This window comes from Bos indicus x Bos taurus, chromosome 4 (assembly GCF_003369695.1).
Source record: "Bos indicus x Bos taurus breed Angus x Brahman F1 hybrid chromosome 4, Bos_hybrid_MaternalHap_v2.0, whole genome shotgun sequence".
Classification (NCBI taxonomy): Eukaryota; Metazoa; Chordata; class Mammalia; order Artiodactyla; family Bovidae; genus Bos; species Bos indicus x Bos taurus.
In genome coordinates, this window is record NC_040079.1 from 73,163,312 (window position 1) to 73,186,232 (window position 22,921).

General features: G+C 41.6%; 1 protein-coding gene across 8 annotated transcripts in view; it reads left to right on the forward strand.

Annotated features, from left to right (window-relative positions):
* Positions 1-214: 214 nt before the first annotated feature.
* SRPK2 (SRSF protein kinase 2) overlaps positions 215-22,921 on the forward strand; it is a 244,241-nt gene continuing 221,534 nt past the window's right edge. For 2 of the 8 annotated variants that reach the window (XM_027539709.1, XM_027539713.1), the window contains exons 1-2: positions 215-356; positions 917-971. In XM_027539709.1, the coding sequence (XP_027395510.1) occupies positions 230-356; positions 917-971 (182 nt within the window). In that variant the 5' untranslated portion in view covers positions 215-229. Of the gene's footprint in view, positions 357-709; positions 829-916; positions 972-22,921 lie in introns of those variants that run through there. The other 6 variants (XM_027539712.1, XM_027539710.1, XM_027539715.1 and 3 more) reach the window with 6 other exon arrangements.

The window sequence follows — 22,921 nt, forward strand, 5'->3', positions numbered from 1 at the left end:
TACACTTGGCATTTATTGAACTGGACTTTTAATTCCTGTGCAAAAGCTTAATCCTACTTAATCCTACTGTTTGCATCTTCTTCTTTGCACTCAAGCAATCCTGTGGGGTAGGTAAAGATGAGAAATAAAATGACTTTTCCAAGGTCACACAGCTAGTGAAAGACCCAGGTTTCTCAGCTCTTGGTCCTGTGCCCTTTCCACACCCGCCGGAGAGGAGGAAGTGGCGCTCATGGGGATGCAAGGATGTAGAGGAGCAAAGGGGGAGAAGAGGCCGCGTGAGGAAAGGTGGTGTGAGACTCGCGGAGGCGCCGGCCAGGGAAGAGCGCATGGAGAGACGTGTGGCGCGACCGGCCGGGGTGGGTAGGGGAGGCTGTGGTAGGAGGGGGAGGGTCGCGCGGGCCGGGTGCCCGGGAGAGGCAGGAGGCCTGGGCCAGCCGCGGGGGCGCAGAAGACGGAGGCCCGGGCGGCGGGCTGGGGCGGGGGAGGCGTGGGAGGGAGTGGCGGTGGTCGTGTGTGTGGGGTCACTTCCACACAGGTGGGCCAGTCGCGTGGGTGCGGGGTGCGCGGGCGAGACCGGCACGGGGGTCTCGACCCCACCGGGCGAGTGGGGGCGGGGGCGGGGGCGGGGCCGCCCGGGGGCGGGTTTTTCTGGGCCCCCCGCGGGAGCGGCGGCGGCGGCGGCGCAGGCGCGGTTCCCGCCTCCTCCCGGCCGGCGGAGCGAGTGAAGGCTGCAGCTCGGCTTGGCTCCCGCGTCGCTGCCGCCGGCGCCGCCGCCGCCGCGAAGCCCCCCGCCCCTCTGGCGCCGCGTCGGGATGAGTTCCCGGAAAGGTGAGTGGCCCACGGCGTCCCCTCCTCTCCGCCACGTGGCCCCACAGGCCGGCCTGCCCGACCGTTAATGTGTGTCTTCTTTCCTCAGTGCTGGCCATTCAGGCCCGAAAGCGGAGGCCGAAAAGGGAGAAACATCCGAAAAAGTGAGTCCACATAGCGCTAGTCCCCAGACGCCCGTCCCCGCCCTGTCGGGGGTTGCCTGCGACCGAGCAGGGGAAAGTTGCCCGGATTCCTGGAGCCGGCGGGCGGGCGGGCTGATCCCCCGGGACGCAGGCGCTCGCCTCCTGCGCGCCCCGCGGGCGGCCCGGGGGGAGGGGCGGGAGGGCGGGGGAGGGGCGCACGCAAGCCCGCGGCCGGCCGGCGGAGCATCCCCGGACCCCAGGCCTCTCCGGCCTCCTGTCGCCGCGGCCGTCAGGGGCGGACGGGCGAGGAGGCGTGGGGCGTGCGCACCCTCCCCTTGCTCTCCTAGCTGGCCGGGGGGTCGCGAGCCTTCCAGGAAGGGGCGCTGGCGTCCGGCGCCGCGTCCGGGCGTGAGGCTGCGGCATTGCTCCCACCTGGGCGCCGGGGTGCTAGAGGAAGAGGAGCCGAGTGTGTGTATGTGTGAGTGTGTGTATGTATGTATATGCATGTTGCTCCTCTTCCTCCTCGGCCCCCGCCTCTCTGCCTTTTTGCTGAAAACCCGAGCTGGTTGTCAAGTGGTTTGCCTCGGGCGTGTTCCTGGCGCGAATTCAGCTCCGAGACCTGTGCGTTTCGGTGCTTGGATTCCCCCCCCCGAAACTTTCTGCCCGGGCCGAGCGTGACTTCGCTGAGCCGTGGCTGCGCCCGGGTCTTGGGCTGCGCGGGGCGGGTGGGCGTGTGCGCAGGCGGTCCCCGAAGCGGCTGCCCAGCCCCTCATTGTGCCGGGAGGAGATGAATAGGGTGGTGATATTTCAAACGTGCCAGCCGCCAGCCACCTCCAGCTTGGCCGCGGACCGGAGTGGGAGCGGCCGGCGCCCGGGAAGCCTTTCCTGGAGAGCTGCTCCGAGACCGCAGAGCGCCGCCGCGTCTCCTTTACCCCCCTAATTTTGAAAAATCTACTAGCGTTCAGAATTTTACTCCTCCTCTTAGATTTGTGGCTTCGCTCTTCCATTTGAGCAAGAAATACTCTATGGTTTATTTGGTATTATAGGGATAGTCCGTGATCATCTTTAAATAAAATCACGAAGCATTTCTCGTTGGTTTGTTTTCTTTGGGGCACTAGCCTGCAGCGTCTTAGACTTTTCCCCTTCTCATACACTTTGGTGCCTGCCTAGCGAATTTCATAACCATTGGTGGCGTCTATGAAAGCTGCGTAAGTCATTACTAATGTGATGTATTATGATATTTACTTGAATGTATGTTCAGGATGTCACAAAATGTTTATCTATATAATAAAGCCTTTCTTAAAAACAAGCACCCCGCCCTCAAGCCTACTACTAGAATGAGGGAAACATATTTATTAAGGGCTTAAATTGATGGGTAAAAATTGAATTCTTAAGATTTTAAATCGCAGTGGATATTTGATAGATTTAGGTACTTTAAAAATTAACGCTATCAATCAATCTTATATTTGAGGTTTCCTTTGGTAAATGATGGAAATTTAGCCCATAAGTAAGGAGAACTGTAGTGCTTTGGCTCTTGAGTTTTGGTCACGACTTTCAAATTTAAGCATTTCTTCCTACATAGCCATTTTGTTCAGAAAAGTTAAAAGGAGTTGGATAAAAGCGTGCCCTTAGTTTTGGGGATGGCTCTTTGTGTGAGGGTGTGTAGATGGATGTATGTGTATGTAGATCTGTTTGATTGAGGCAGTGTCATTTTTCACTTAATTCTTTGAATCATGGCAGTATTATTTTAAAGGAATCCTTGATATCATTGCTTTATTCATATATTCAACAAGTATTTGTACCACTTTCCTAGAATACATTGGTGGAGCTTTGAGCAAGAAAAGCAAAGTTTATGAAGATTTCTCTCTCCGGGGGCTTCAGAACCGATGACAAGATGATTCCGGATAATGCTGTGAAGATAGAAAGTGAAGATGGGGTGCATTAAGTACAGTGATAGATAACATTTGAAAACTGTGCCAGTCAATTTGCGGCTCCATTTTCATGTATCTATCCCTGGTAGTCATCCTGTGAGGCAGACACTGTAGTTATCACCACTTTACAGATGAAGCAGAGGCATAGCATGAGTAAGCAACATGTCCAGCTATTCAGTTCAGTCTAGGCAGACGGAGACCAGAGCTGACACTCAGTTCTCTGAGGAGGTGGCATTTGAACAGAATTTAGAATAAAGAGAAGATGGGAGTATGGCAAAGGCCCTGGGGAGGAATGGGCTAGGAATGTTGGAGGAACCCAAAGGTCTGAGTGGCTAGAGTGCTACTGGAGAGGATGGTGATTTGGGAGGAGTCGAAATGGGTAGGGCCTGGCCTTGTAGGCCCTTGATAGGCACACAGATAGGAGTGGCAGTATCTGATTCCTATTAAAAAGTATACTGGCTGTTAATGTGGAGAGTGGATTATGGGTGGCGAGAAGAACTACACACTGAGAGCTTGCCTTCCATGGTAATAGGGGAGAACTCTGGTGCCTTGCTTGACTTGAAGTGGTGTGGGGGGAGAAGTGATGGTGGAGGGACTTCCAGGAGACTGGTAGCCTCAGAGGTTTTCCTCATTTTACAGACATCTCCGATAGAGAGTAAGGTCACACAGTTAGCTTAGTTTGAACCAAAATTCGGGTCTCCAGATGCCCAGTGTTTTTGGTTTTTACTTTGTTTTCCAGAGCAGGAGAGGGAGTATAGATCTAATTTTAAACTGTATTAGTATAGTGACTGGCACACTTGAATTTTATGACTATATAGGCCTGGCTTGATGCAATATGATCTACTTCTATCATTATCTGCTTGTATGTACAAGTGCCACTTCATTCATTTTAATTCAGTTCAGTTCTGTGAGTTTTTATGACTTGAACCACTTCCTGTAGGCTCCTTTTTTAGGATGCTAGTATTTGTAGTTGTGAGAAATGAGATTAAGATATTTCAACTGAGATTGTTAGCTTGTCAGATTGTCACTGATTTTAGTTTGCTGATTATTAATTGTGCTGCTTTGTGAGTAACAGGCAGCAGGGAAGAGCTACAGTGTCATTCAAGCACAAATCAAACCTTAAGAATTGGCTAAAACACATGTCTTGTGATAGATTTTAGCTTTGGGGCCTGAGCAACTGTATACAGTTTTTTAATTTAAAGAGTAAAAGAATTTTTTTCCTCATGTGCAACTTTTTCTTGAAACATAATTCACATACCATAAAATTCTATTTTTTAAAAATTTAGTTTTTCAAGTATGTAATTGTTTTTTAAAAATATATTTACAAAGTTGTGCAACTGTTATCTAATTCCAGAACATTTATGTCACCTCAAAAAAGAAACCCTGTAGTTGTTGCTTCCCATTCTCCCTTGCCCACAGCAGTCAATAATTTGTTTTCTGTTTCTATAAGCTTAGCTATTCTGGATGTTTCATATAAATAGAATCATCAATATATGATCTTCTGTCTGCTTGCTTTCTCTTAGCATAATATTTCTAAGGTTCATCTATGTTATAGCATGTATTGGTGTTTCATTCCTTTCTATTTCCAAGTAGCATTTTATTGTGTTGTTATACTGTGTTTTGGTTGAACATTTGTGTTTTAAACTTTTTTGGCTAAAATTTTTTTAACACATTTTTTTAAATTAAAACTTTTATTTTGAAATAGTATGATTTGCAGGAAGTTGCAAAAACAGTACAGAGTTCCCAGTCTTCGCTTTGTCCATCTTTCCCCAGTGGTAATATAGTCTATAACCTAGAACATTGTCAAAACCAGAAAATTGACTTGGACCCAGTACTGTTAACTCAGGTAAGGTTTTGCTGGTTTTTACATGCACTGTGTATGTGTGCAGTTCTGTCAAGTGTTATCACTCATGAAATCATCACCACGATTAGAATGTAGAACTGTTTTATCATCACAATGTAACTTCTCTTGTACTTTTTAGTAATCACACTCTCTCTTTAGCCCTACCCCCCCGTAGGCACTGGTCTGTTCATCACTGTAATTTTGCTACTTTGAGAAAATTGTATAAATGGAATCATATAATCTACAACTTAAAAAATTATTACTATTTTTTAAGTTAATGGAGAAGGCAATGGCACCCCACTCCAGTACTCTTGCCTGGAAAATCCCATGGATGGAGCAGCCTGGTGGGCTGCAGTCCATGGGGTCGCAAAGAGTCAGACATGACTAAGTGACTTCCCTTTCACTTTTCACTTTCATGCATTGGAGAAGGAAATGGCAACCCACTCCAGTGTTCTTGCCTGGAGAATCCCAGGGATGGGGGAGCCTGGTGGGCTGCTGTCTGTGGGGTCGAAGAGGGTCGGACACGACTGAAGCGACTTAGCAGCAGCAGCAGCATGTATTTTGGCTGCACTGTGGGGCATATGGGATCTTAGTTTGCTAACCAGAGATTGAACCTGTGTCCTTGCATTGGAAACATAGAGTCTTAATCACTGGACCACCAGGAAATCTGAGTATGTAACCTTTTGAGATTCACTTTTCTCAGACAGCATAGTGCCCTTTTGTCTCATCTTTGTTGCTGGTATATTGGTAACTTCTTTCTGTTGCTCTTGCTGAGTAGCATTTCACTGTATGACTGTACCACAGCTTGTTTATCCATTATTCATTCATCTGTTGAAGGACACATGGATAGTTTATAAATCTGCTAAACATTCCTGTACAGGTTGGTAATGTAAACATGTTTTTTCCACTTACGTAGGGTACAGAAGGCAATGGCACCCCACTCCAGTACTCTTGCCTGGAAAATCCCATGGACGGAGGGGCCTGGTAGGCTGCAGTCCATGGGGTTGCTAGGAGTCGGACATGACTGAGCGACTTCACTTTCACTTTTCACTTTCATCCAATGGAGAAGGAAATGGCAACCCACTCCAGTGTTCTTGCCTGGAGAATCCCAGGGACGGGGGAGCCTGGTGGGCTGCTGTCTATGGGGTTGACAAAGTCGGACACGACTGAAGCAACTTAGCAGCAGCAGTAGTGGCAGGGTACCCAAGAATATGATTGCTGGAGGACTTACTTTGCATTTTGACTTTCTAGCAAGTTAGCAACTTGGTCTCTTGGTGTCTGTCTGTCTCTGTCTCTCTCTCTGTCTCTCTCTCTCTCTCTCTTCTCCTCTTCCTGATATTTGTGATCTGTGTATATGGTATTGGTGATGGGATTCTGTATCCTTTGGGCTCTTAACTTTCTATTGGCTGGTGGAGCTGGTTGGTTATCTATATTCTTACAGTATGTATGAGTTCTGACTGCCACAGAAAATGGTAGGCATGGGACTGGTGGCATTGGGTCAGTAAATCTCAGGTGAGGCAATTTAGGAACGCTGTCATACAAGTTTATATCTTACTAGGTAAGCCTCAAGTGTACCCTGTGGTATAAACTCAAGCTCACAAGCCTATGACTTTGAAATTCCTCCTATGGAAGGAAATCACTTATTTTTGACTTCTTAACTTTATTATACTGTTGTGTATTTAACAATTATTTTTATATACCAACAAAGCTGTTCAATACAACAAATATATATGAAGCAGATACCTAGTGCTGCAGATACCTAGTGCTTGCCAGTGTGTTGGAAAGAATAAGATAAATCCCTATGCTAACTGGCAAGTAGGGGAGATTACCTGGGCAACAGACCATTGCAGAATGGTGTGATGAGTGCTGTAAGATTTAAGTACAGTGGTGCTTTGATTGTTAAGGGACTTTGATTGTTAGGAAGAGACCTTGTTGGATTTTAACTTTATTGTTATTTTAATGAATAGCTTAATTTTAAATGATAAAATAATATGGTCATGGTAGAAAATTCAGGGAATTCCCTGGCGATCCTGCGGCTAGGACTTGGAGCTTCCATGCAGGGGGCACAGGTTCGATCCCTAGTCAGGAACTTGATCCTGCAAACTGTGTGGTGTGGCTAAAAAGGAAAAAAATGGTATAAAACAGTTTAAAGAAATAGACATCCATTGTAGTTCCACCAGTTATTTTGGTGTGTTATCTTTTTATATGTCCATATTTTTGTCTTTAAATAATTGAATTATATGTGTATATTTGATGCATTATCCTTTTATCTGTGCATATTTTTTCCAGCTTTATTATTATTAAGATATCATTGCCATATAATGTATGTAAGTTTAAGGTGTACAACATGATTTGGTGTATGTATATATTGTGAAATGATTTGTTGTTGTTTAGTTGCTAAGTCCTATATCCGACTCTTGGTGACTCTATGGCCTGTAGCCTGCCAGACTCCTCTGTCCATGGGATTTCTCAGGCAAGAATATTGCAGTGGGTTGCCATTTCCTTCTCCAGGGAATCTTCCCGACCCAGAGATTGAACCCTTGTTTCCTTCATTGGCAGGCAGATTCTTTTCTGCTGAGCCACCAGGGAAACCTCTGTGAAATGATTACCACGTTAAGATTAGTTAATACCTCCTCCATGCTCTCATATAATTACTTTTTTCTTCTGTGGTGATAACATTTAAGCTCTTTGCTCTTGACTTTCAAGTATATAATGCAGTACAGTTGATTATAGTTTGCTTATGCATATTTTTGTTTTTTCAAAATTGAGCTATAGCATATATACATTCATGTGTGTATAGAAATGTAGTAAAGAGCTCTAATCTTCAGTGTATAGCTTGATGATTTTTACATTCATTTATATCTTTGTCACCAGCACTCAGATCAGAATGCAGACCCTTCCAGTACTCTGTGTGTGCTCAGTCTTGCAGTGGTGTCTGACTCTTTGTAACACCCTGTGTAGCCTGCCAGACTTCTCTGTCCTTGGAATTTTCCAGGCAAGAATATAGAAGTGGGTTCCATTTCCTACTCCAGGGGATCTTCAAGATCCAGGGATCGAGCCCACTATATGGTTCCTCAGACCTCTCCCCAGTTTATACCCTGCTGCCCAGAGGTAACCACTTCGTTGGTATGTGTCATTATTGGTTAGTTTTGCCTGTTCTTGAACTTCTTATAAGTGGAATATATGGTATATACTTCAGGTTCTAGCTGCTTTCATGCAACATTGTATCTGTGGGATTTGTCTGTATTGTTGCAAGTACCAGTTGTACCCTTAGTCTGTTGTTACTACTTTCTGATATTCCATTGAATGAATATACCACCATAATTTTTTTTCCTTCAGTTTGTAGTCATTATTAATAAAGCAGCTACAAGTATTCTTGTACACGTCCCTTTGTGGACGTTGGCAGTTGTTTCTCTTGGGGATATGTTCTAGCAGTGGGATTGCTAGGTTATAGAAGAGGTGTATGCTTAGTAGTACTTGCAAAGATATTTTCCCCAACTTCATGAAATAGTTCTGATTGAACTGCATTACATTCCCACCCACAATGTATGCAGTTTCAGTTGTTCCACGTCTTTGTAATATTTGATCGTGTCCTTTTTAATTTTAGCTATTCTGGGTGTGTACTGATGTCTCATTGAGGTTTTAACTTGTATTTGCCTGAGTGATGCTTTTGAACATCTTTTTGTATGTTTATTGGTCATTTGAATTTTCTGTTTTGTGAAGTGCCTGTTTGGTCTTTTGCCCATTTAAAAAAAATGGAATGTAAGCCTTATTTCTTACAGAAAATTATGAATTTTGTTGAGATCAGATTTACATACCATATAGTTCATCTGCTTAAAGTGTACAGTTCAGTAGTTTTTAGTAGATTTACAGAGAGTTGTATTAAACTGGATCTTGAAGAGCCAATAGAAATTTGCCAAGTAAATAGGAGGGGGCAGAGTGAGGGTCTTCCAAGCAGAAGCTTCGTTGCAGTTGATGTTAACATGTCGGGGTGTAAGTGGCATGCTTGAATTCCTGAAATACCAAGCAGGGAGGTAAGACTGGGGTGCAGGTGTGGTGAGTGCTGAGTGGGGTTCATTGCTGACGGTGCAGATTGAGATGTTCTAGAAAGCTGTGTTCTACTCTAGCTGCTGTGTGGAGAATGGCTTAGAGGCAAGAGATCCATTAGGGGGCCATTGCAGGAGGCTTCAGGAGACTGGTAGGTATTCAGGGAGTAGAATTCACTGGATTTAATGTCTAATGTCAGAGGAGAGTGAGAGGAGACTGGAATGAACCCCAGGTTTCTGAATTAGCTAATTTGTGGATGATATTGCCATTCCTCAAGATAGAGAACGTGCAGCAGTTTTGGAAAAAGCTAATGATGGCTTTTGTTAGGCAGTTAGAGGTGTCTGGTTCACTTCCAGTTAGAGGTATTGGTCAGTGTTGACTGCTAGAGCACTGGGAGAGCTCCGGTTAGAAATGGTAACTGGAGTTGTTGGTGGCAGCTGGCTGAAGGTGTTGAATGTGTAGAAAAGAAAGCCATAGGTAGGGTAAAGGAGGAGGCAGAAGGATAGGAGAGCCAGGAGAAAGCTGATTCAGTTACCAAGGACATTTCAAGAAGGGAGTGGTCAGTAGAGCACAATCTGCGAGGGGCAAAAAAAATTCAAGTGAGATGAACCCTAGTGTTGGCCTTTTGACTTTGGCAAGTAGGAAATTGTTAGAGCCCACAGCTGGAGCAGTCTCAGCACAGTGCGTTTGGACACAGTGACCTGTAGCCCCATGAGTGAATGAGATGACAGGGTAATCTTTTTTTTTTTTCTTTTTAAAGATTACTAGTTAAATAAGCTTTCTTTGTGTCGAGGAGAAAAGGTAAAGAGAAAGTGGTCCTTGAGAAGTGTTTTTTTCCCCCCTGCCAAATGTAAGCAAATGACTAGGAGCTAGTAGAAAATACTAATGAGGTATTTGGAGCAGAAGCCTTGAGTTGACAGGAGGGGATGGGATTAGAGCACAGGTCTGTTTTGTACAGAAGGAGGCTATCTTCTTCCTCTGAGAAGAGGAAGGCTGTAAGCTGCCTATTTTAAAAGCATGCTCCTTAAAAAATAAATAAATAAAAGCATACTCCTAGACTCTGTTGGAATCTTACGTGGTGCATGATACAGGCACCATGCCATATTGTCTTTGGAAAATCCGAATAGAGAAGACCTCTGGCCCTAAGGTTGTGTACTCGTGGTAAATGTTCAGTAAAGTTTGGCTGCAGTTATTAGGATTTGGTTATCGGTGTCTTTTTTTTCAAAATGATTTGTCTCGTCATCCCAACTCTTTTGCAGCTCTCCATATATGAGTATTAAGGTGTTGACTTCTCTGTTCCTGCTTTAGTTCCCTATTGTTCTAATTACTGTAGTTCTGAGTACTTTTTAGGCTTTTGTAGGGTTTTTCAAAATGATTTGTCTCGTCATCCCAACTCTTTTGCAGCTCTCCATATATGAGTATTAAGGTGTTGACTTCTCTGTTCCTGCTTTAGTTCCCTATTGTTCTAATTACTGTAGTTCTGAGTACTTTTTAGGCTTTTGTAGGGCAAGGGCTCTCCCACATATCCCATATACACTTTGTCATTCTTGGTTTCAGAATTTTTTTGGCTGTTCTTGCATATTATTAAGATTATATTTCTAAGTTCCTCCTCCAGTTTATTTTTGCTGTTTAGTTTAAAATAATACTGAGTTCACTACCAGGGCCTGGGTTCCATCCCTGGTTGGGGAACTAAGATCCCTTATGGCAGAGCCAAAAAAAAAGAAGAAAAAGAAGACAAAAATGACTCATGTTGTCACCATTTAGCAGGATACTCACACATGAAAAATTGTTAATATTTTGGTATTTTTCTTTCTAGTTTTCTTTTAATCCTTGTTTCTTTTTTGTGTTAATTATCTCATATATGATTTTGTATCCTGTCACTGCTGTTTTGTCATTAATGTTTTTAATATTCTTAATATTTTCTCATGATCAATTATTAATGACAGTACTTAACTGCTTAATTTGTTTGAATATTTGTTGCTAGAAAATGTTTACTGTCAGGCATTATAATATTTCAGTGAACATCTTTGCATTTCAGATTTTCTTAGATTATATGGAATCTTAGAAATGGAAATATTAACTGAAAGATAGTGAACCTTTTTAAGACTCTTAATTTTGGAACATTCTTAAGAGTCACCAGGGCTGGAACTAGCTAATTATAGGATGTGAAGAGGAAAGCAATAAAAGAATAATGACAAAATTTGACTGAAGATGTTATACCTAATGAGGATTAAGAAGGTTGGGAGTTGTCTGGAGATGGGCAAGAGATTTCGTTTTTGGCACACTGTATTTGAAGTGACATCTATCCAAGGGGAAGTGCATCATGGGGAGTTGGTATACGGGTGGGAAGCTGGGACTTAGAATATACCTTTGAGGACAGTTGGGACAACAAGATCAGCTTACTGAAGAGAAGGGAACGGAGAGAAGAGGGCTGGAGCCTGAAACTTGGAGAATGCCACTGGACAAAATAAGACAAAGGAAGCTAAAGATCAGTTTAAAGAGGATAAATAAATGGGAGAAGGAAGTTTAAGGAAACCGAGATTTGAGAAGAGTTCATTACATTTGTTAATTTAGTTCATCATTGATGGCCTTTATATTTCAGAGGTGAGTATTTCTTCCTCCTGCCTCCATCTCTCCCTCCTTCCTTCTCTTCCTTTCTTACCTATCATTTTCTCATCGTCTGGCCCAGGTAGATAAAGTATTTTTTGTGTTGATGACTAAGGATTAAGAAATTTTTTTCTAGCTCTGTTTGTATCAAAGGTCTAATAGACCCCTAGATTTTTATTACCAAATCTTATATTCTCTCTCTTTTTTTTTAAGTCATTACCTGGAGTTGCCAGGTTTTTAAGCTTGTACCCTGCCTTGATTCCAGGAGCACTGTTAGCCAAGGATAAAGGTAGCACAGCCTAATCTAGACTCCTGGTTTGTGTGGATAGCTATTAGCCATTTTTTTTCTTTCTTTCCTTTGTTTTGGTGTGGGTGCTCAATTTTGTTGTGTATGTCTCCTAGGGAACATTTCAGATTGTTTGTATTACAAGATTCTTCATGTACCTGACTATAAGACAGCTTTGGTTATAAGTCCCCTAATTCCCCAATGAGAAATTTTAAATTTTATACAACTTGGAAATAAAAATTTTATAGATATAGATGGAGTAGTTAAATGTTCACTTATGATATTTAATCTCTTAATTACAAATACATTTAAATTCACACATTATATTGGGTTGGCCAAAAAGTTCATTTGGATTTTTCTGAAACATCTTCCCCAGTACATTAGTTTAGAAGTACCTCATGTTTCATGAAGTAGTTTTATTCAGACATTTCACATTTGTAACATCAGTGACTTATCATTAGAAATGGTTTTTCACTCACCACACAAAAAATGGAAATATATGTAGTGATGGCTGTGTTAATTAACTTGATGGTGGTAATCATTTCACAAAGATATGTATGTTGAATTATGTTGTACACTTTGAATATATACAATTTGATCAGTTATGTACCTCAGTAAAGCTGGAAAAAGTTATCAAAATTGTGAAACTGCAGAAGCTGAGTACTTGGTTATGGAGATTCACTACTGTCTTTATTTTTCTGTTTATAAAAATAAATTTTTAAAAAAAATTTTTGAAAAGTGCTTTTTGAATCAGTTTTTTCCAGAACACATGATACATATTTTTAAAAACTTTCCCCCTAGTTTTATTGAGAAATAATTGACATAAATTTTTGTGTAACTCTAAGGTGTACAGCAGAACAGTTTGATATACATAATTGAGTAAATGATTACCACAGTAGATTTAGTTAACTTCCATCATGTCATATAGATAAAATAAAGAGAAAGAAAAAAAAATTCTCTTTAGAGAGAAAGGAAAAATATTCTCTTTGTGATGAGAGCTCTTAGGATCGCTCTCCACAGCTTTGCTGTATGCCATACAGTCACGCGTGCACATGATTAACTAGTCGTCATGTTGTACATTACTTCTCTGTACTTATTTATCTTATAACTGGAAGTTGGTACCTTTGACATCTTCCAATTCACTCTCTCCCCATCCCTTGCCTCACAAATCTGATTTCTTTAAAAACTTTATTTCCTAGAACAATTAAAATTTATAGAAAAGCTGTGAAAGGTAGTACAGAGAGAGCACGTGGTATTTATGTCAGTCCAAACTGAGATGTATCATCCTTGAATCCATAGATGATACTATCACTGGATATTTTATCCAAGTGTAACGAACTTTTTGCAAAACTCTGAGGCTTTTTGTTTTTCCTTCATTTATTGTTTGGAATTGCATTTGTTACCATTTAACGATTGACTTACTTTTCCAAAAAATTCTTAAAAAGATTTGTGTATGGCAAAGTCATGTCCGACTCTTTGCCACCCCATGGACTGCAGCACAGGACCAGGCTTCCCTATCCCTCCCTATCTCCCAGAGTTTGCTCAAACTCATGTCCATTGAATTGGTGTTGCCTTCCAACCATTTCATCCTCTGTTACTCTTTTCTTCTGATGCCCTCAATCTTTCCCAGCATCAAAGTCTTTTCCAGTGAGTTGGCTCTTTGCATCAGGTGGCCAGAGTATTGGAGCTTCAGCTTCACCATCAGTCCTTCCAATGAATATTCAGGGTAGATTTCCTTTAGGTTTGACTGGTTTGATCTCTTTGCTGTCCAAGGGACTCACGGTAGTCTTCTCTAGCACCACAGTTCAAAAGCATCAGTTTTTCGGCACTCAGTCTTCTTTATGGTCCAGCTCTCACATCTGTACATGACTACTGTAAAAATAACAGCTTTGATTATATGGACTTTGTCAGCAAAGTGATATCTCTGCTTTTTAATATGCTGTCTAGGTTTGTCATAGCGTTTCTTCCATGGAGCAAGCATGTTTTAATTTCATGGCTGCAGTCACTGCAGTGATTTTGGAGCCCAAGAAAATAAAGTCTGTCACTCTTGGCGTTTTTTTCCCCCCATCTATTTGCCATGGACCAGATGCCATGATCTTAGTTTTTTGAATGTTGAGTTTTAAGCCAACTTTTCCAGTCTCCTCTTTCACCCTCATAAGAGGCTCTTTAGTTCCTACCTCACTCACTTTCTGCCATTAGAGTGGTATTATCAGCACATCTGAGTTTGTTGATATTTCTCCCAGCAATCTTGATTCCAGCTTGTGCTTCATCTAGCCTGACATTTTGCATGATGTACTACTCTGCAAAGAAATTAAATAAGCAGGGTGACAGTATACTGCCTTGACCTACTCCTTTCTCAATTTTGAACCAGTTCCATGTCTGTTTCTGTTAATTCTTGACCTGCATACAGTTTTCTCAGGAGGTAGGTAAGATGGTCTGGTATTCCTAACTCTTTAAGAATTTCCCACAGTTTGTAGTGATCCACAAGGTCAAAGGCTTTAGTGTAGTCAATGAAGCAGAAGTAGGTATTTTTCTGGAATTCCCTTGCTTTTTCTGTGATCCAAAGGATGTTGGCAATTTGATCTCTGGTTCCTCTGCCTTTCCAAATCCAGCTCATACATCTAGGAGTTCTCAGTTCGTGTACTGCTGAAGCCTAGCTTGAAGGATTTTTATAATTCCAAAAATATGTTGGAATTATTTGCCTGTTTTTAAATTGATTTTATTGGGTTGATGTCTCTAAGTCTCCCAAATTAGTATTGATTAAAGTGATTTCAGACAGTTCCCCAGTTGGTCATCAGTAAAGTGTGTTTTGTCCCTTCCCTCTCTTCTCGGTCTGACCAAGACTCATCTGAGTCAGGCTTCTCTAGGAATGATCATTATGTCACCCTCTGCCATCAAACCTAGCATTCCTATAATCCTGATTGTTCGTTTCCTCTGGAAGATTCTTTTTTTTTTTTGCCTTATTATGTTAAAAATAAGATACTTGAGAGCAGTCTCTCTCTTTAAAGACTTTATAAGGACTAGAATCTAAGGCAACTACCTCTTTTTTTGAGGGATAATTTTTGTGAAAAGACCATGGTTTATACTTGGGCTTATATGATACTTTATGCCGAGTCCTTAGCCTTACTGGATAAATCCTACAAAATGTAGTTTTGTTCCTGATACTTGAATTCAGTTCAAAATTAATTGACCTATCAATTCCAGAGTGTGTGTTTTCCAGCTATTTTTTGGATATATTCTTAATGTAAATATTTTTAAGCTTTATAATTCTCAAGTTAGGGTCTTAGAATGTAGATCCTAAAAGGATAGGGACAAGAGGGACTATCTGTATGAGATTGTTGATTGCTTTAAACTTGGCTGTGTGTCCCACAAGAGCATAGAGTGTGGGTGCCGTGTCCCCTGTAGTACCTCAGTGTAGTGGATGTGCCCCTAGACAGCTGTGGGCACAGACTAGGCAGGGTGGGTGAAGGAGTAAAGACAGATTCCAACTCCAGGAAGCAGAAGTTTGAGATACGGGAGGGACAAGAAGGACAGTACACTGAGAAGTACACCTGACTCTTGGGCCTCCCGTGGCTGGGGCTTCCTTTGCTCACCAGGTGCTGCTGTTGCTTCTGGCACAAGGAACAGAGCTTGCTGCCACTGTTTTGCTGTCAGTCAGCTGTTCCCACCGGTTACACAGGGAGTCTTCGGTTATTTTTACGTCTAGAGTATGCCAGTGAAAGTTTTTTTTCGGGAGATGGGTTGCATGATGTGTTTTATTCTAAAATAGGATGTACAGTAAGTCTCCTACATACAAACGTTCAAGTTGTGAACTTTCAAAGATGCGAACGTGTGTGCCATCAGTGTCAGATGTGAGTGAAATTGCAGCTTGCTGTTGGTCTTCTATTGCTGACGGTCCTTCAGCTCCACCATCTCCCACCTCCTCTCCCTCCTCCAGTTACTCTTCTTGCCTGTTCACTTGATGCCAGCCAGCCCCTGTATGCCAGCTGTTGTAGTGTACTACTGTACTTTCCAAGATTAAAAATGTTTTTTTGTTGTTCATTTATTTTTTGTGTATTAATATTATTTGTGTTGAGAATGTTATAAACCTCTTACAGTTGAGTACTGTGTAGCTGATTGGGTTGGTTGCGCACCAAGGCTAACTTTGGACTTAACGTGCTCTTGGAATGCAACTTGTATGTATGTATGTAGGGGGCTTTCTATAAGTGTTATTGTATCACTGATGTAAAATTGACTGTGTTCTTTTCACAACTGAAATGTATTGCCTTAGGTTGTGGATCTGAGAATGCAGCAAAATAGCCAGGACTTTAGAGAGCACCTGGACAAGTGTTTTTCAGTCTTTGTAGTAGGAGAACGTTTTTTGGGCTGAGAGCCATGCCATGCAGCTTGTGGGATCTTAGTTTCCTGGCCAGGGATTTAATCGATGCTTTTGAGAGTGGAAATGCAAAACTCTAACCACTGGACCACGAAGGAATTCCTGCAGAATGCTTTTAAAATAAAATTTTTACCTAGAACTCTATTATATGTAAAGTGGAAAAACTATCTCTTGGTCTTTCCCTCATATACTATAGTGCTTCTTCAAGGCAGCTTCTTGAAAAAGAGCTTAAAATTCTTCAGTCCTTTATTTCTTCTTTTGTCCTTCAGTGCAGAAGTTCCAGTGAAGGAGTAGTGAGGGGGACTGAAGAAGCAGGTACTTAGTTAAGGTCACCTGTCTTTAGTTTCTGAGCCGGTTTAGTGCTGGTTAGGCTGCTAGATTCTGATTCACTGGCCTTCAACATTACCATATAGTCTGCAGAAAGCAAATCTTTTGGGACTAACACAGAAGGTAAAGTTTTTAGCCCCTAGAGATTGTTGCAAGAACCTTATTTTTATTTTTTAAAATATATATTTATTATTTATTTAATTACCTTGGTTGCACTGGGTCTCAGTCATAGCACGCAGGATCTTTCAGTTGCAGCATTCGGTGTGCTGGACCTTTAGTTGCATGTGGGACCTAATTCCCTGACCAGGGATCAAACCCAGACACCTTGCATTGGGAGTGCACAGTCTTAGCCACTGGGCCACCAGAGAAGTCTCCAGAAATCTATTATTTTCCAGTTCTAGATGCTGGAAGTTGAGATCAAGGTCTCAGCATGACCGAGCTCCTTCTGAAGTCTCTAGATGAGGGTCCTTCCTTGCCTCTTCCGACTTCCATGGCATTCCTTGGCTTGGGGCTGCATCACCTAACCTCTGCCTCCATCATCACATGATGTTCTTCCTATGTGCCTGTGTCCAACTTTCTTTTTTTAAAATTTAATTTATTTGTTTTAATTGGAGGCTAATTACTTTACAATATTGTAGTGGTTTTTGCCATACATCGACATGAATCAGCCATGGCCGCACATGTGTTCCCCATCCAGAACCCCCCCCCCCCCACTTCCCTCCCCATCCCATTGCACTAGCCCTGAACACCCTGTCTCATGCATCGAACCTGGTCCGACGACCCGCTTCACATATGGTAACATACACGTTTCAGTGCTACCCTATCAAATCATCCCACCCTCGCCTTCTCCCAGAGTCCAAAAGACTGTTCTTTACATCTGTGTCTCTTTTGCTGTCTCACACAGAGGGTCATCGTTACCATCTTTCTAAATTCCATATATTTGTGTTACTATACTGGTATTGGTGTTTTTCTTTCTGGCTTACTTCACTCTGTATAATAGGCTCCAGTTTCATCCATCTCACCTTGAATGAGAACTGATTCAAATGGATTCTTTTTAATGGCTGATAATACTTCATTGTGTATATGTACCACAGGTTTCTTATCCATTCGTCTGCTGAGGGACATCTAGGTTGCTTCCATGTCCTGGCTATTATAAATAGTGCTGCAGTGAACATTGGGGTACACATGTCTCCTTCAGTTCTGGTTTCCTCGGTGTGTATGCCCAGCAGTGAGATTGCTGGGTCATATGGCAGTTCTATTTCCAGTTTTTTAAGGAATCTCCACACTGAAGAACCTTATTTTTAAATTCTTCCTTTTACTGTGAGAAAAACAAAGGTGAAAATACAGTTTTTTTCCTTTGAATGGAAACTGCTCTTAGCATGTGACATGGACGTGAGCTGTTTTATCATATGGATATATGGTAGGAGTGGGATAGAAATTTTAGTATACAGTAAGATAGTTTTCTATTTTTTAAGGGTTAGTTATGTTTTCTGTCTTAGTTTTAGAAACTTGATTTTTCAGTTCCTACAACACTAAGGCTTTCTGTATCCTTTATCTACGTAATAGACAGCCAGCACCCTGTAGGTTTAACAGTAATAGCAGATCTGTTCTCTTCCCCTTGACTCCACTGATGCCCACTACCTTCACTGTCTTTGCGATCAAGTTAAGGGACACCCGAGGATACGTTTACCTTTCAGAGGATCCTAGGGGGTATAATTTTACTCTTAAAGTTTGAATCCTGATACTTGGTGTAGGCAAAACCTGTCTTAGCTTAAAAGAGTCATAGTTTCCTCTTTTTCTGAAGTCTGGTTACTCTTTGAATATTCTTTGCTGAGGCTGATCCTGCTGTCAGAAGGAGGTGACTAGGGTTCAAGTTTTGAAGGCATCACTTTCCTCAGTGGTGTAAGATAAATTATTTAATTCTTCTAAGTCTTATAGTTTTCTTCTTAAAATAGAGCTGATAATATGTCTCAGAGAATAAATGTAAGGAATCAATAATTTAATTATATCTGTAGTACATAATAAACTGTAAGTAGCAGCTGTTAGTTATTTTATGGTGTTTCAGTTGTATTTTAGGGTTTTTTATAATAGGCAAAAAGAAAAGCTGTGGAATTAGTATAAAATTTTATTAAGCATCTAAATATGAACATGTCTTTAGTTATTTTGGCCAGCTTAATTTTTTTTCTCATTAATAATGCCTGCTAGTTATGGATAGGACATATGTTGTCTAAGGATAAGTCCTCAAGGTGAATTAGAGCAACAAAATTACCATTAGATCTAGAAATCATTGGTTGTAGCAGGTGATCTCTAGGTCTATAATTTGAAACTAGACTAAGGGAATGGGGGGGAGATTAAGACATGTGATAAAAGGAATGGGTAATCCTGGTAGTGGTTTTAAAAATTCATTTTTTATTTTTTAATTATGTTTAGGCTGAGTCTAGGGGCTTCTCTGGTGGTTCAGATGGTAAGGAATCTGCAATGTAGGAGACTCGGCTTTGATCCTTGAGTCAGGAAGATCCCCTAGAGAAGGGAATGGCAACCCCACTCCAGTATTCCTGCCTGGAGAATTCTCATGGACTGAGGAGCCTGGCGGGCTTTAGTCCATTGGGTCACAGAGTCAGACATGACTGAGCGACTGACACACACACAGGCTGAGTCCAAGAGGGTAATAAACATTTAGTATTTCTTGTTTTATGAGATAAAATTATTTTGGGCAAGATTGAAAAATTACTTCTTGTTCAAGGAATTCTAGTTTCCTGTTAGCTTATATTAGGAAATCAAAGTGAAGTTTTCCCACGAAAAGAATTCTTAATAAACTGAGTTGAGAACTTTGGCTAATAAAGGATTAAGGTGGCTGTCAGGCCTGAACCACAGTATGTATTGTTGTTAGCATAGGAAATGCTTCGCAGACTACCGGTCTCAGAGACTTCCCTTTCCCATACCTTGCCTCCCGTGTTTTCCACAAGACCAGAGAAATTCCTCTGACTCTATAATCTGAAGTTTAAAAAATTTTGAAAATAAGCCCCATTCCTTATGTTTGATATAGTTGCAGTCTTAACACTGCATTATGGAAGAGCAGGCTGAACATGATTTATTATGTTTAATTTTTATCAACCTTAGATTGGGTTTTTGTATTTAGAATTTCCTTATTTTTAAAAATTGGGCTTTAAAATTTTTCAGCTATTTAGAATCCATTTATCCTCCCAGAAAGAGGCCTCAGTTTTGTGTGGGGTTTATCTCTTATGTGTTTTTGATTCACATACTTTGGGTCCTTTCCACATTTCCCAAGGATAGATCACAGCCTATTTCAGTTGTACAGTCTAGGGCCACAGTGAGACTGTCCATCCAGAGCTAACTCCAGGGCTTTGCTTTCTCCTATTGGCTTGACTGTTAGAGAATGTGAAATGGAGTTCTGAAGCCATTTTGTCACCAGGCAGATCTCAAAAATGAGCAGAGAACAGAGCCTAGCCAAGAAATGGAGAAAAAGTCAGTCCTGATGATGATGTTTAAACGTGTGCTGGAGCATGGACTGCCTGCTGGGCTTTTAGTTATTTGCTTAAGCCAGATTGAGTTGCATTTTCTGTTACTTAAGACTGAAAGAGCAACATTATTTCTAATGACCAAGGGATAGAACTGAATGTCCATCAGCTGATAAACAAAATGTAGTATTATATCCACACAGTAGTTTATCAATTAGTAATAAAATGACTGACGTCCTCTTACAACAACATAGATTTACCTTGACAACATTTTGCTAAATGAAAGAAGACAGTCATAAACATATTCCATTGACATGAAATGCCAGGCATAGGCAAATCCATAGAGTGTTTGCCTAGGGCTATGGGAAAAGGGAAATGATTGTTGATGGATATGCGTTTCTTTTGGGGGTGATGAAAATATTCTAAAACTGATCATGGTGATGGTTGTACAGCTCTGTACCAAAAGTCATTGAGTTGCATATTTTAAATGGGTGTGAATTATGTCTAATATGGCTATTTAAACAAAATTGAAAAACTGAAGTAATTCTAAAAGATAACACTTATTATTCTCATTTTGCATATGAGGTACTGAGGCACAGAAAGCAGCAGGTCTGTTGTTGAGAGATGGTAGGTTGTAGAGCTGGGATTCAGAACCACTGGTCTGATTACCAAGGCCAAGCGTACAGTTGTGCTGTTCTGCCTTTTTCAAAGACAAGGCTCATCTGTATGGAACTTTGAAATTGGGAGTTGCTTAGCACTTAGTCAGTCTAACCTTTCATTTTACTGATGAGAAAATTAAACCTTGGATAATGCAATGACTTATAAGATTGCCAAGTAAATTAGTGGCAGCCTGGGATTTGTGACCTACCCAAAGAGACAGGCAAGTGAACAACCAACAGTGGCAGAAGGTGGAGGGGTTAGTGGCGAATCGAGATGCAGGCCTTGTGCACGTAAAATAAGGGAAGGGCCGTTTAGTTCGGATGACTGCACGAGGGGATCTTCATAATAAAGGCCGTGACGTTCTGAGAGGATTGCTGGTGTAAACAGATGTGTTAGGGAGAGAATGAGGGGCCCTAAATATACAGCGGGGTGCAGGTGGTTCCCAGTGGGAAAAATCATGAAGTGCTATCAAGGTAATGTGAGGGAATTCTGACTTGCTGTAAGCAGTGGGAACCATTGAAGATTTTTGGGAAGCTGAATAGCACGAACACATGCTTGAGAAAGATAATGGGCACCTTATGTAAAGGATGGGTTGAGGTGGGAGCAAAAAGTGAAGAGAGAAACTTCAGCAGGTTGTCGCCATGGTCTAGGTGCGAGAGGAGGGTGGTTGTGGTAGAAATGGAAAGGGGATGGATATGAGAGTCTGCACAGGTGGAGTCCCTGGGACTTGGCAGTTAATAGGAAGCATGCTAGATTATAAGTTCTTGGGCGGGGGCAGTGTGGCCAGCTTGCAGTGTATCCCTGGCACCCAGCACAGTGTCTCATACATTTATTGAAAGCAGAAGGGGTAAGATTTTAATAAGACTTTGGACATCTTCTCTGACTTCATAGAGTTTGGTTTGTTAATAAATAGAGCAGGACTGGAGATGGGAAGAAGGGAAAAAAAGTATAAGGAATAACGGGAAATGCAAAAAATTCAGGTTTTGTTGAATTTGAAGTATTTGTGAGACATTCACATTCACGTGGAGCTGTTAAGCTGGGGAAACTGGGATCCTGACTCAAATGGGAGGGAGAGCTGCAGTAGGTTTTGGAGCATTTGCAACAGGGTCACCATTGAGGCGATGAGAATGAATAGGAGAGAGCTTTGAGGATAACCTACATTTGGAAGGGGCAGGCAGAGGAGCAGCAGCAGTAGCAGAGACCAGAAGAGGACCCTGTTATTATTAGTTCCTTCTCTGGAAGCCAAAGGAAGGGACAGTTTTACGTGAGCTTTAGGTACAGCCCGGGAGTGAGTGAAGTAAATGAAGTAAATGAAGACCAGTGAAACAGGCTGTTGGACAACTTAGGAGAGTAATGGAGGTGTTCCCTGCTGAGAATTGGTAACTTTTTAAAAAATCTAGAGAAAGCTGCTAGTAAAGGGCAGATAAAAGAAATAAGATTAGTAACAGTGCATATTTACTGAACTTTCACTGTGTTTTGGGTACCATGGCAAGTGCTGGACCCATTTTTTGATTTAATCATAGTTGACTCTAAGAGGTAAGGTAATGGAAATATTATTGTAAAATGGAGTGTTTTAAAAATAATTTAAAAAATGATTATGTATCATGTTACAGATGGCCAAGTGAGCCTGAGAAATTGCTCTTAGTCCAGGTCACAAAGCTTCTTTTGACAGGTGACCTGCAGAGCCTACACTCTTTACTGTTAATTGTTTTTTTTAATTGAAGTATAGTTGAGTTTTCACCGGTAGTTTTGATAGCAAAGTGTTAGTCACACTTTGTTGAGAGACTTGTTTTCCTTCCTCTTTGTTTTATTTATTACTGTGTAACAAATTGTCTTAATTACCAAGATGTACACATTAAATATCTTAGAGTTTTTTGTTTGTCTGTTAAGCTTAGAGCCAGAAAAAAAAAACCCCAGCAAACCATGGTGTCTTAATACAACAAACATTTATTGCCTCGTAGTTTCTGAGGATTAGGAATTCAGAAGCAGCATAGCTGGGTGGTTCTGGCTCAGGTTTCAGTCATTTGAAGGCCTGGCTGGGGCTGGAGCAGCCGCTTCCAATCTGGCTTGCGATGGCTGTTGGCAGGAGGCCTTGCTTCTTTGCCATGTGGACCTCTCCTTGAGTGTCCTCGCATCATGTCAGCTGGCTGCATCCAGAGTGAGGAGTAGAGAGAACAAGGAGGGCCCTACAGTGCTCTTTATGACCTACTCTGGCAAGTCTCACACCTACCCTTGGAAGTCTCACACATGTCACTTCTGCCACATTTTATTTGTTAGAAGTGAGACAGTTGAAATTGGAACACAGTTAAAAATAAAATAAAAGCTATCAGAAAAAAAGGTGAGTTACTGAGGAGAGCCTTAGGTTCTGCTCTTTGAGGAGAGTTGTATTAAATAATTTGTGAACATATTTTTAGAG